The 14,282-nt window shown below is 27.4% G+C and overlaps 2 protein-coding genes across 2 annotated transcripts in view; one reads left to right on the top strand and one right to left on the bottom strand.

The window, feature by feature from the left end:
• LOC122270982 (uncharacterized) overlaps positions 1-437 on the top strand; it is a 6,462-nt gene extending 6,025 nt beyond the window's left edge. Inside the window, exon 3 of the mRNA XM_071180371.1 lies at positions 297-437. Coding sequence (XP_071036472.1) covers positions 297-437 — 141 coding nt within the window. The remainder of the gene's footprint in view (positions 1-296) is intronic.
• A 1,938-nt stretch (positions 438-2,375) lies between these two features.
• LOC107448927 (glutathione S-transferase C-terminal domain-containing protein) lies at positions 2,376-14,054 on the bottom strand. The gene is made up of 10 exons (XM_043051464.2): positions 13,882-14,054; positions 12,549-12,739; positions 12,028-12,094; positions 9,974-10,061; positions 8,487-8,602; positions 7,755-7,799; positions 6,343-6,432; positions 4,727-4,933; positions 3,860-3,923; positions 2,376-2,549 (listed from the first exon to the last, which is right to left on the bottom strand). The coding sequence occupies exons 1-10, from the start codon at positions 13,912-13,914 to the stop codon at positions 2,395-2,397; spliced, it is 1,056 nt and encodes a 351-aa protein (XP_042907398.2). The 5' UTR covers positions 13,915-14,054; the 3' UTR covers positions 2,376-2,394.
• Between the last annotated feature and the right edge of the window lie 228 nt (positions 14,055-14,282).

The following is a 14,282-nucleotide window of genomic DNA, read 5'->3' as shown; positions in this document are numbered from 1 at the left end:
AAACATGTTTTTTTAAATTTCTATTTTCGTAAGTTTAACTATTCTTTTTTGGTTTATTCGTTTTGCATTATTGAATTAGATGATAAAAGAATAGAAACATACAAAAATGTTGATTATTACTAAGTATTATACAGGAATATAAGCAATACTCCTTAAGTGAGCGGGGATACCCGACTCTCCCCTATATATAAAATTAATGAGATAATTAATATAAAGATTTCATTTTAAATTTTTGACTCATTATTGAAAACACTAATTGTAAGGGTATATCATTCTAAAAATTCATTCTGTTTTAGGAAATAAACCTAAAAAGTGTTATATTTGTAAGCAATTCATATTTCTTCCATTGGAAGTTGAATGGGATTAGTCTGGACGCGTCCACACTAGTCCCTCCATCTACACTAGCTCCAAGAAGAGATGTGATAATCTATGCTTAATACTGGTTAATTGATAGTATACGGAACAAAAGTTAGTATCAAAACAGGTTAGAAAACAGTATAATTTATAACAAATTGTCCCCTTTTGTTCAAAAAAAAGTGTTACTGAAAAATTCTTTTTTTGAGAAGTTACTTTTGCCCCTAAAAAAACATTATTTTGCAATTTTCTGCTAAAGTGCTCACAGTCGGATTATGCAACTACAGACGTTACCAATCAACGATATCTCACATAGGAAATATGACTAATAACCAAAACAGTTATTAAAAATGTCTACTCTAGTTCCCCCTTCCCCAACAAAAAGTTTCATACTTACTTTATATCCAATGACAACCTGTGAACATTTAGTCAATTCAGGCATTTACAGGGCAGATTTGTTGCCCACTCTTTCAGGGGCACCATATTAGGTGGGTCAACGTTGCAAAGACAGATAATACAAAGAACGAAAGAACATCCATGCCTTGTCCGGGATTGGAACCCAGTTCCGATGCATGGCCAGTAATCTGATCCCTACACAGTTTGTTCGGCTAGTTTAATATTAGTCAACGAGAAATATCACTAATAGTAGATGGATCGTAAATCAGATTAAAATTGGCCTCACGTGAGGTTCTCCTCTTCTCTATAATGTAAAATTTTGACACGTTTCATTCAAAAATCTATGATTAGGCGAGTTTGTTGTTTGCTCTAATGCTCAACAGGTTTCCTATTGTTTAGCTCAGATTCAAAGGTTGCAGAATTGATTTTTGACAGTTGTCGCTTGAATGCTAAGGAGCGAACTGTTAAATGATGTGTGCTGTTTTTTTTTTTTCTTTTGTCGTTAGAATTGTTTTGCGTCTAGTGCTAGTAGTTATACAGGGTTCCCACGATCCTGAAATTTTTTTAAGTGGTAGCAAACGTGAGATAAATCTAGATATTTTAAGCTACCAATGTACTTTTTTATTTAAAGAAGCTATATATGGACGCAAAAAATACCTTGGGAATAATTTCATAATTCTCAAATGAATGATTAATTTAAGAATTTTTCAGTAGTTCTGAAAAATCTTAGCTACCATTAATTTATTTTTCATGGTCGTGGAAACTCTGTTATACTTTTATTAACGTCGCTCTAGAGCTGCACAAAGGGATATCGACGACGGTCGGAGATAGATCCCTGAGGATGATCCGAAGTTAACATACGTCACATCCCGTTTTACAGAGAAGACACATTTACACACCATCCATCCGTTCGCAGATCGTAATTTTGACCGGAAGAGCACGATCAATCTTCGATTCAGTTTCCCCAGAGGTTTACAATATACAAGACACCAAACACAACTTGCGTCTCATTCTGTTTTACCGGGAAAAAACACTCACACGCCATTTACTTGACTGCATATTGTAATTTTGACTGGAACCAGAGCGCGATCAACCTTCGATCCAGTACCTCCAGAGGTATTGAGTTGTTATAGGAACTTGGAGGACTTTGTGACCCCGACAGATTAAGCGTGCACCAGTCTCCAATTTGTAAACATGGCACTCACGACCCCCTCGGACATTGGCCTAGCGCCCTACCAGTCAAGCTATCCCGGTCCCGCCTAGTTTCACAATGTCTTGATTATGTTGCATAAACAAAAATTTTTGGGACATAAGAAAGCAAAGTTTTGTAATATAAAATTTAGAAATCTATATATTTTAAGAAGCATGTAACCTGGGCTCTATTGCCAAATGAAATATCACTTTTCAGTGAATAATTTGACGTTTTTTATAACTATTGAGAGTTTGTAATAGTTATTCCTGCCTGGTAGGTTGTCAATCTTTGGAAGGCGCCTTCTATTTTAATTATGATAAATGGTAAAAAAAATTACAATATTCAGAAAAGCCATAGAATTTTGAAAATGAAAAGCATTTATGGTATAATATTTAAAAAAAAAAGTTTAGATTATTGAGACAAAAGATACAAGTTTAAAATACAAAAATAATTTATTGAGCATTCTTCCATTTAGGAGATACACCAATAATTAAATTATGTTTTGGTGAACAAGATTTAGGATGAAGTGTGGTAAGTCTAACTTCATATTCATATTCTTGAGCAAGATGAACTCTGTCAGTATCAATCAATCCCATACATAGCTCTCCTGAAAAAAATTAAAAATAACTCATAACTTAAGGATGAAAGTTGTGACATAAGTTTTAAAAATACGAAATAAACTAGATTAAACCTTTTAAAAACTTCAATAGAAAATGAAGACTTTGCAGTGACTTTATTTCTTGCGTATAAGCTTCAAATTGATAAAAACTAAAAAAACTATAAATTCTTAAATAATTTAAATTGTTCATGTCAGCGTTAATTTTTTTTTTAACATTTTAATTTGCTGACAAAAGATAAGCTTTTTAAAGTTACTCGTTGATTTTTTTGTTGCCAAAATGCACTTAGGATCGTTTTTCACTCCAAAAACACTCAATTCCATTCAATTAGGTCTGCAAGATTTGGAAAAATAAACTTAATTTTTCCCAAAGTCTTGATAAAATTAAAAATCCTAAAATAAGGTAAGTCCTGGAGAAATACCATTTTTTAAAAATGTCATTTAAAAACTTCTTCCACAGTCAAAGCTCTAGAATTTTTAAAAAAAAAGATCCAAAATGTTTTACAACATTTAATGCTATGTTGCTGAAAAAGTTTTCCCCATTTCTTCAGAAGGACATTTCATATTTTAAAACTGCAGTACATAATTTTTTAATCTATTTTCAAATGTTTTTGAAAAGAATGTTTTCGCATTTTTAAATGTGCAAAGGAAATTAGTTCACCCCAAGAAGGCGATCAGAATAAATTTTATTGATAGTGACTAGGAAAACTTCTTTAGGTCAATAACTAATGTTTGGGTATATTTTTTTCGTTTTAATTTTCGGAATATATATTATGGAACTAATTAGAAAATTTTAATTTCTCAGTTTTAGCTATTTTTTAAACTTTTCCAATGCTACTGCAGTAATTTTGAAGTTTCTGAAAATCATTTCAGAGAATAAAACCAAATAATAACTGCTGAAAACTATTATTCAGAGATTTAACGTATAGGGTATTGGTATTAATATATATTTGCATAGGTCAGCATAGGAATTCAAAGAGGTAGAATCTGGCTACAAGGCATTGCTTATTCTTCCATACAAAGTATGACTGGACCACATCACTTTAGAATGGTTTTGATTTAATTTAAGGATATGGAAATAGCATTTCCAGACAAATATCTTTTTAACTGCTTTATGTGACCAGAACTAGTCCGATAAAAACGTTGTATTTGTTAAATATTTCTGTACAAGTCATATAGCACAGTTTCATTAAATTCCATTTTTGATAAAAATTCTAAAAAATATTGATTAAGAGCAATCATTACAGAACACCCTGTATATATCATGAGATTTCTGCAGAAAGTATTAAATGGCATATTACCTTGTTTGGCAGTAGGTGTGTTTACTTCATTTCTATCAGCACAATGGGCAAGAAGAGTATAATTCTATAGAGGAGAAAATGTATAGCATTTAAATATGTTTTTTTTCCATGCATTTATTCAAACATCAAGTCTAATTTAAAATGCTGTATAAATGATGTAACATTTACAGACTTCAAATGCACTTAATTTTGAATAAAAAAGTTTTTATTAACTTTCATATACATAAAGAATTTTTAAAAATTAAAAACTGGTTCTTAGAGATGTAATTTAATGTGTAATAGACAGCTTTTAATTTTTTTAAAAATTTCTAAAAGTAATGAAAATTGCAATGAATATAATTATCACCAAAAGTTGTTAGAATAAAAAATTTCCTGCAGTGCACTGATCATAAAACACAGATCCCAGTAGATCAATGGAGTCTAGCATCGTTGGCAACAGTTAGGGAGAGAGTAGAAAACCACTTTGAAGTCTGCGGTCCCTTCACAGTTTGACGGGACAGAGGGTGGGTGGTAGCGGTTTTCGTTAAGCTCTTCTACTGTAAAAAGCTTGACTTCACTTGCAGGCCATCGGTGTTACAAAGCTGGGAAACCAATCCCTTTGCAGGGAATCAAAAATGTGGTGGCATGTTTTCCAATTGTTCTCAGGTATGTTTGCCAATAGTCCAATCACCAAAATCGTTAAGTACGTTGTGAAAATTAAAATCTACAGTAGCGTGAGTTTAATGAGTTATGTGCATTTAAAGTCTACAAATGTTGCTTTTGTAATAATGGGATTGCTTTGCTACATATATGTGTAAAAACTTAGTAATCTACTGAAAAATACATTTTTGTATAATGAATAACTATTATTTTTTTGTATAAACATACTTTATAAGATAATCCAGTTGTGCGAAATGTGTTGCTCAGAGGATACTGCAGCAAATGTGTGTCTTGAATACCACCATAACAACATGGGCAACACACAAATGAAGCTTGTTGCTGTAAACATTGCTGAATCACAAGATCAGTAGCCACACCACAAGCATGTAATGAAATGCCCATATCAAAGGATCTCTTGAAGTAATCCAAATTGCACTATACATTAAATAATAGAAAAAGGGTAAATGTTATTTCACACACTGAAATAAAAGATATCATATGAACATCTGATATAGATTTATGGACATTTGATACAGATTTATGGACATATGATACAGATTAATAGATAATCTAAAAAATATTTCATATTATATTACAGAAGGTAAATGCACTAAACTGTGAAGGTGATCTTTGTCATATTGCCTCATATTTGGAGGTTCAAGAATCCAGTTTAGTGCTTAACTTACTATTAATAAAAAATATTTTGGATTAATATATAATTTAAAAATATTTAAATATCATAAAAAACAATTTATAAAGTCATAAATCGTTTATTATGATGTTATGAAGTCATAATGAAAAATTTTTAAAGCAAAAACTATAGTTTGATTGTCAATAAAGCTGTCAAAAAAGATGAAAAAAAATTTCTAATTAGATAATTCTGTTTAAATTTTAGACTTTGTTAATTAAAAATCAGAAAAAGGAAGTTTATGTAAAAAATTCAAAAAATAATATTTATATTTTCCTTGTCATGTTTAAATGAAAGAATGAAAAACAAAAAACTATTAAAATGAATTAATTAAATGTTAAAATGCGAGATAAAAAAACTTTTAATATGTACGGTTAGTTCCAAAAGTTTGAGGAAAAGCTCAAAAAATTAAAACAATTTAAATAAAACTAAATTATTAAATTGAGGAATATATTTTTCTGTCAAATTGCATTAAAAAAAAACAAATTAATTTTTACTGCACTTATAAAAAATTAATAATATTCTTGAAGTTTAGAAACAAAACACACTATTTCAAACATTATCTTTCAACAACTTTGATACATTTTTAATAACATTTGTAAGCATAACATGATCAGATAAATATACTTGATAAAAAAGATGAATAAAATATAAAAAGGTTTAATCTCTCAAACTTCTTATCATCTCCTTCCCACTGTCAGAATTCTCCATTCCCTCTGTTTATAATGCATTCCTTTTTTCAGTGTTAAAATTGAGTGCTTTTTTAAATCATAAATAAAATAGGCAATCATATGTAATCATATTTCGGTTGAAAAACTAAAAACAATGATTCTAAGTTAAATTTGATGGGTACAAAAATAGTAAGCTGTTAATATTGCATGCAATACATTTATAATATATTATAAAATATATACATTTATAATACTGTATAATATATTTCCCAAGAAAAATTTCCATTTTTTCAAGAAATTATAAAATATTTGGAAAAAATGGGAGCAATGTACTAATTTTTCAAACGTTACACAAACATAAGGAACATGTTACACAATATATAAGGAACAGGAACACAAATAAAAGGAAAACTTCCTAAAAAAAGGAAGAGTTAGCACTGGCTTTGTTACTTAAACATTTTTAAAATACATAAAAAAAGAATTACTTGATAGTAAACAATATTCTTCAAATTCAAAACTTTTGCTCGAAGAAAAGCTCGTTGCATAGATGATTCTTTGTTCTCAATAAGGATTATCTATAAAACAATAAAAAGAAAACTTTATAACTACAAAGTATATTTTGTTATAGTATACAAATTAGTCAAACTAAAGATTTTGACTGTAAACACAATAGAGATGAGGCCAAATCAACCAGAGAACTCAAACCAGACTTTTTAGCTGAAGGATATTTTTAGGCAGATATAAAAATTTTCAAATACTTTATATCTACTTTCGAACTAAAGAAGTATACAAAAAACCTTTTGATTTCATTATTAAGTATAAAAATAATGGCCAAAAATATTAAGCATAAAAAATTACCAAATGTTAAACCTTAAGATCTAATAATCAGTACTTTTAAATAAAAGATCTTACTTAGCTTTTCTCTGCATGAACTTTACTTACTACCAATTTTTTAGACAAATATAATTTTGCGCTGCGGTTTAAAAAACTTCTATAGATTTCCAGAAAAAAGGGTTTTACCAGCTACAGAGTTATAATAATAAAATAAAGCTTGAAAAATACTAAAAATTGTTTCATTTCGAAATTTTTCTCATGTAATAAAAATGCTATTAAACGCCAACTAAATACTTTACTTGCAGATTTTAAAATCTGGTCATTAAACCAAAGCAAGATAAGAAAAAAAAAACTATTCAAACAATTTTACAGCTTCCAAAACATGTAGACTACCATTTATCCTGGCATACAAGTTGACTTTTCAAACTTCGAAAATTGTATGACACGAACATTGGTTGATTGTGAAAGATCTCCCCTTTCAAACACTATTTTTGATATGTTATATTCAACTAATTTTGCATTTTATTATATTTCCATTGCATATAAAGTTTTTTTATTAGAAACAACACAATACGTTCAGAATAAAAAATAAAAATAAGAAAAGTGAATATAATTTATTCAAGAATAATTCAAAAAATATAACACATTGAAAAGTTCTGAAACGTATAATAAAGCTACAAGTTTAAAAATTCTACATCATCTGTGTCTGATTCAAAAACGTTAGCAGTGTCATTATACACCTTACAGGATTTGTGAATGCCACATCGTTATTTGAGAGTAAAATTTCGAAGACTTAATAAACTTTTTATGCTTTTTAATTTTAGAAATATTTGGTTTCCTCAACAGTCGATTTATATCCCTAACATACTAGAAATTTGCCAACTCGTAAACAAAGATAGGGAGTCTACTTATACTACAGATCGACTAATACACAGGGATGTACAATATCACCCAAAAGAAAGAATTTTGAAAGATATAAGACGACAGTTAGAGAAGCTACAATGAATCTTCATAAACTCAGTAGCCTAAAATAAACATACATCATAAAACAATAATTACTTACTTTACATTTAGGCAGAAAGTAAGCAAGCAATAGTCCCACGTGACCCTGAGAATATGCAAATACAATTTATTAGAAACATTTTAAACCGTTTAATAATGATTCAGTATGCTATAACTGTTAAATAAAATTAAAACACGTTTACATAATTTTACACAACATATATAGCATTTAAAACACGTTTACATAATTTTACATAACATATATAGCATTTAAATAACAATATATTATTAAATAATGAAATAGTTATAAATTTTTGTTCTTATTATTTTATTCTTAAGTTTGTGTTTTTCTTGTTGCAACATCAGACAAGATACGAATGAAATGTGAGGCAAGATTTAAGGCAAGATCATAATAAAGGAATAAAGCTTTCTCTAAATTTCACATCCCATGTTTCTTTCCAAAAAAGGTTCCTAGGAAAATAACTATTTTTTTGTATTTGTCAGTATTTATAGGAAATTCTTTTAATGCACATTTTCCCCACCTGTCTAATGCCTTTAAGTAAAGCAACAAAATAAACTATCATCACTTTTTATGGTTTATTTACAGTATTTTAATAGCCATTTAGGTGTGCATATTTAATAAATTATCAATAAACTTGATAGTGAGCAAAAGTTACTCAACTTAATAATATATTCATTCTAAACAAAATAGAATAAACAATTAAAGAAAGAATAAAAAGTTCATTGTTTCAAGTTTTCTTTTTCTGTAAGTAAAATATGGAAGTGAACTTACTCCACCAGCACAAAATTCAACAATAGTTTGTCCTTCAACAGCAATTTTTAGTGCAGCAGTAACTATGCTCTCAATTTGTTGACATTTTCTTTCAACACGTTTTGCTGGCAGATCTCCTGAAATTTATTATTCAAATGCAGAACCATTGATTGTAACTGGTAAAATACAAGACAAAAATTATATTTATAACCATGTTTTCCAAGAAAGTACAACACAACACCTGGATTTTAATAAAAAGGTAAAATCAATTTACATTTTTAAAATATAATGATATCATAAATAATTTAAAACTCTAACTTTGACATAATTCTATTTTTAAGTCAGATACTGTTACTATAGTATGTTTCTGAGTAACTACTGAAAAAAAAACCCGCTTTGTAAATCAAAATTGCATGAATTATAGAATAAAAGTTTAAAGTCCTTAATTTTTTGACATTTGTTTTATAAAATGAGTTTTTGCAAAAGGTTAAAAAAATGAATTAATGAAAATTTTACACTAAAAATTAACAAATGTTGCAATTTCCAATTTCAAAAATATAAATATTGTCAATTTCTAAGCATTTGACATCGAATTAAAAATAACTTGCAAGTCTATTTTTTTTTAATTATTATTTTTGCTTGTGGTGATTTTGTTTTTATTTTCAAAGTTAATGTTGAACAGTACATCATATCTGTGTTAGACTAAAGAAGTAATTACATAAAACAGTAACTATTTGACGTAATTCATAATAGTAATGTGCTTTCTTGTATTCATTGATTTACAATTAGGAGTATTTTTTCTGTGGATTATTACATGCATTTATTTTAACAGTAAAAATTATAAAAAATTTACAAAAGTGTCACAAAAAATTTACACATCCTCAACATGTCATGTTTGTTACATATTAGTGAATTTGAGAAAAAGTTTTAGAATATATAGAAACAACATTAACCTGCTCACAAAATACCTTTATCCTCTGTAAAAATTACCTTATTTAAAGATTTAACAGAATAGATTAATATCCTTTATTTACTTACAGTAAAACATAACATATTATTAAACTGTAAAATGCTACTGTTAACTATGAAAATTTTGTAACGAAAATAAAATGTTAACATAAAAAATAAATGAAAAATAAAGAAATCAGTATTATTAAAACCAGTGTTCTCCCTAAGAGTCTTTTTTAATTGCAGCCCACCCTGCCTACCCTTTTGATCCCAATAAATGCAGTTAATAATGAAAACTTTCATAATTAAATTTTACTTTTCAACCTCGAAAATTGTATGACACGAACATTCGTTGATTGTGAAATATCTCTCCTTTCAAACATTATTTTTGATATGTTATATTCAACTAATTTTGCATTTTATTTTATTATATTTCCATTACATATAAAGTTTTTTTTAGAAACAACAATATACAATAATTAATTTAATACTAATTAATAATAATTAATTTAATACTTATTAATAATTTATTTTAATACTAATCTGAACAGATGTATTACCAGTAGCTGGATGGAGTTCTTTAGGCAAACTGTTCCAGTCTAACTGAGTACAGCAAGTTTCAGAGTACTTTGGATAAATTTCAAACTTCTATAATGAAAAGAGAACATTAAATGAAGGCAATAATTGTCAATAGTTAAGAACACAGTTTCATTGTTATCAATATTAAATTTGTACTGCATATAAAACTAAAGTAAAATTTCAAAATTCTTCAATAAAATTCAATACTGAATTTGATGTTTTTAAATAAATTAACCCAAGAAACTGAAGCAGTGAAGGCTTGATTAAAAACTTCATTCATGTTAAAAATATGTAATTAAAAATAACAGTCGAAGTGCTTTGAGTGCTCAAAAACAAGCGCCTATTTTCAAATCTTGCCGAATGTCAATGAGAAGAAACAAAAGTGATTTGAAATATAAAAGGTTTTCCATTTTATAATTCAAATCACATTTTTAATTCACGTCTGGCTAGTCTTAAAAATGGGCACTTGTTTTTGAGCGCTTGAAACATGTTGACTGTTGTCAATTCTTAATTATATGTATTTGAAGTGAATCAATAATTTTAATTAATTGTGAATTTTAATTAAGTAATAACTGTTATTGTTATCTATCTAAAAATATATATCAGTTGCATATGGGCAATATTTCAGAGACTATAAAAATATGTAAGGCATTTTCTACATTAAATTCTTTTTAAAAAATAGATAATTTTGATTTCAAAGTGATATGCATGTACTTAAAAAAAAAACTATATTTAATATGAAGAAGGAATTTCAGGGTGTCATTTATGTTGAGATGATGATAGGCAGGTGAGGTTGGAGGGTGTATGGTATAGTGGGCCAAGTTGAAGAATACTGACAAATTTAAGACAGTGACGATAAACAGTAGAAGATGAATAGAATACTCGAACCGGATCAGAATTAATAAAAAGCTTTTAATTTAATATATTTGCAGAGCTCGAGTTTCAATATATGAATATCATTCATAAGAATTTCAGTTGAATAAGTTTTGCATAGTAATATNATATAATATTAATTAATTTAATACTAATTAATAATATTAATTAATTTAATACTAATTAATAATATTAATTAATTTAATCCTTATTATTAATTTATTTCAATACTAATCTTAAAAGATGTATTACCAGTTGCTGGATGGAGTTCCTTAGGCAAATTGTTCCAGTCTAACTGAGTACAGCAAGTTTCAGAGTACTCTGGATAAATTTCAAACTTCTATAATGAAAAGAGAACATTAAATGAATGCAATAATTGTCAATAGTAAAGAACACAGTTTTATTTTTAACAATATTAAATTTTACGGCATATAAAAGTAAGGTAAAATTTGAAAATTCCTCAATAAAATTTAATATTGAATTTGATGTTTTTATATAAATAAACCCAAGAACTTAAACAGTGAGGACTTGATTAAAAACTTCATTCGTTTCAAAAATATGTATTTAAAAAATAACAATCGAAGTGCTTCAAGTGCTCAAAAACAAGCTCCCATTTTCAAATCTTACTGGATGTCAATAAGAAACAAAGGTGATTTGAAATATAAAAGGTTTTCCATTTTATATTTCAAATCACTTTTTTTAATTCAAGTCTGGCTAGTCTTAAAAATGGGCACTTGTTTTTGATTGCTTGAAACACGTTGACTGTTGTTATTCCTTACTTATATATATTTGAAGCGAATGAAGTTTTTAATCAAGTAATAACTGTTTTTGTAATCTATCTAAAAATATATATTGGTTGCATATGGGCAATATTTTAGAGACTATAAAAATATGTAAGGCATTTTTCACATTAAATTTTTTAAAAAAAATATCATTTTGATTTCAAAGTGATGTGCATATGTTTAAAAAAAAACAATATTTATAGTTAGAAAAGAAATAATTGTTCAGTTATAAAACTTGTGTTTAATTTTGAAGTATTTTAGTTCAAAGTTAAATTTTTATTGAAATTTTCTGCGTTTGATAAGGTTAACAAAATTCAAGCTCGAATTATTCATAATGATATCATAAAAAGGATCTGTAACAAAATCATACCAATTTTTACCTCTAATAGCTGCAATGTCTCAGTTGGATTCTTATATTTTATCCTCATCTTAGAATGAGATGGATCTCTGAAAAAAATTGTAAATTGCATTTTTATTAAACTCAAATGTTATTGATGAGTATCATAATTTTATTCATATATTTTATTCTCAAATTTATTGTTTATTGCAAGTAGTTCTTAAGTAATTTTAAATAATTATATAACCTTCATTCAAAAGATACATTTGAATTAATTTAGAATCCTAATTTAAGAATGGGTTTTAAGAGACAAAAAAATTTTCAATGTAAGACATCAGTATTAAACAATAAATTAAAACACCTTTTACGTTAAAATGCTAGGTTTTGAAAAATAATTCCTTAATGAAGTTCATTCATACTAACATGAAACAATATTAAAAGTACTTTGAAAAAGTCATTTAAGCAAAAAAATTCAATTAATAATTACATAATTTTCAACAAGAAAACAAAAAAATTCTTTAGTTAATATAAAACTTTTAGAAAAAAAAAAGCTGAAAAACGTACCTTTTGTACAAACTATCTTGGTTAATTGTAGGAATTGTAATAGAAGGTTTCAAACATGGCAAAGTAGGGATGGTCTTCGGAAACATTCCACATTTTATGGCAGCTTCTTTTATTTGCTCATTGCTGGTCATCCTTTGATACCAATTTAATACATTTTCAAAGTTCTCTAAGTGAGAAAAAGGCAAATTTTCCTAAAATGGAAATAATGGGTAAATAATACAGATATTTATTTAAACTGCTGTTGTTAGTTCAAACTAAAAAAGAAAAGATTTATATTGCTATAATTGTTATTCAAAAGAAGACAATCATATTAAGTGATTAAAGATCAAAATAAAAATGATACCGAATTCAGCACTTTTATGTAATACAATAAAACAGTAATATAGTAGTTGCAGTAGGTCAAAGGAGTTAAAGTACTTTAAAGCGCTAGTACAGAAAAGTCAGTATCAACTACATTCATTAAGAAGTAGTTATAACTATACGTGAAAATAATCACTTGCCACATGGCGAGTCAACAAAAGAGAGTGACGACTTAAATAAACAACCAATCACTTTTCCCATCTTATTTTTTTTTTAAAAATTTTCTTACTGTGCATTGAATTTTCTATGACTGTAACGTCAATTCAGCAAGTTAAACTAAATTTTGTCAGATACTTATATTATTTTAATTGTTGATTTTTAATTTTTTATAGCCTTAGATTATTTCTGATTGATTATTACTATAACTGATTATTACTAATATGAATTTTTTTTAAAGAAAATAATTTAATCCAAAAAAAAAATGGAAATATTGGCTATTAGATGAATATGACCTATTGGCATTGGTTACTAACTCAATAGGTTTGAGAAAAAAGTGGCTGCTAAGTTATTAAAGTCAACTGGCCACTAACTGGAAATTTAAATTTTCTGCTCCAAAATACTAAAATCTGGCCGAGAACAGGGAACAGGGAAAAAAGTCTGTGAAATTCTAGAGCCGACCCAGGAAATAATTACACAATTGAAGAGTAGTTTTAGTAAATAAAAATTTTAATTATAAAGGCTAAAGATAAATTAATAAAATCAACTTTGGTGATGATTACCATTATCTGCTTCCTTAATCTAGATTGTGGAACATATCTGTGCTAGTGTTGTCAATAGATTATCAATCAAGTAAAAATAAAATCCATCACAATGAATAAGACTAACTTTACAAAATCAAGTAAATTTTAGTACATGAAATTTTGAAATTCAGTTTTATTCCATTATCAGAAAAAAACAAATTATACAGCGTATAGAATAATAAATTTTATTACTGAAAATTTAAAATCAATATCATGCAATTCTAAATACTTACCATAAAATAATGAACGCAAGGAAAGACAATCATATCAGCCAGTGTAAGATCAATGCCCTCCAAATAGCAATGATTAAGGGAAAACTCTTTAGTTTTTTCTGTAATAACCAAGTTTTTTAAATTTTCGACCAAGTCTTCCTTTTGAACAGGATGCTCATTATTATCACACAAAGTAAAGTTTTTCACTATGCTTGGGGATGCAGATGAATCACAAGTCACTGGATTTGTCTTGCCATTTTTAATTTCGCGAGCAATGTCTAATTTTCTTTTCAAAATATTATGTGTTCTTACAGGTCTTCTTAAATGTGCCTCTAATAAGACAAGATTTTCTGGAATCACAGTTTCATCAGATTTGTTACTGAAATTAATAAAATATATTAGAACACTATTATAAAATTTCA

This window comes from Parasteatoda tepidariorum, chromosome 4, assembly GCF_043381705.1.
Source record: "Parasteatoda tepidariorum isolate YZ-2023 chromosome 4, CAS_Ptep_4.0, whole genome shotgun sequence".
NCBI lineage: Eukaryota > Metazoa > Arthropoda > Arachnida > Araneae > Theridiidae > Parasteatoda > Parasteatoda tepidariorum.
This window is presented reverse-complemented; position numbering and strand designations above follow the sequence as displayed.

Coding starts and splice junctions, on each gene's coding strand:
- LOC107448927 (XM_043051464.2), bottom strand. CDS start 13,914: ATGATTGTCTTTCCTTGCGTTCATTATTTTATG. Junction 8,603..9,973: donor AGAACTCCATCCAGCTACTG/GTAATACATCTG, acceptor AATAAATTTCAG/GAGATCTGCCAGCAAAACGT. Junction 4,934..6,342: donor AGAATATTGTTTACTATCAA/GTAATTCTTTTT, acceptor TTTAATGTATAG/TGCAATTTGGATTACTTCAA.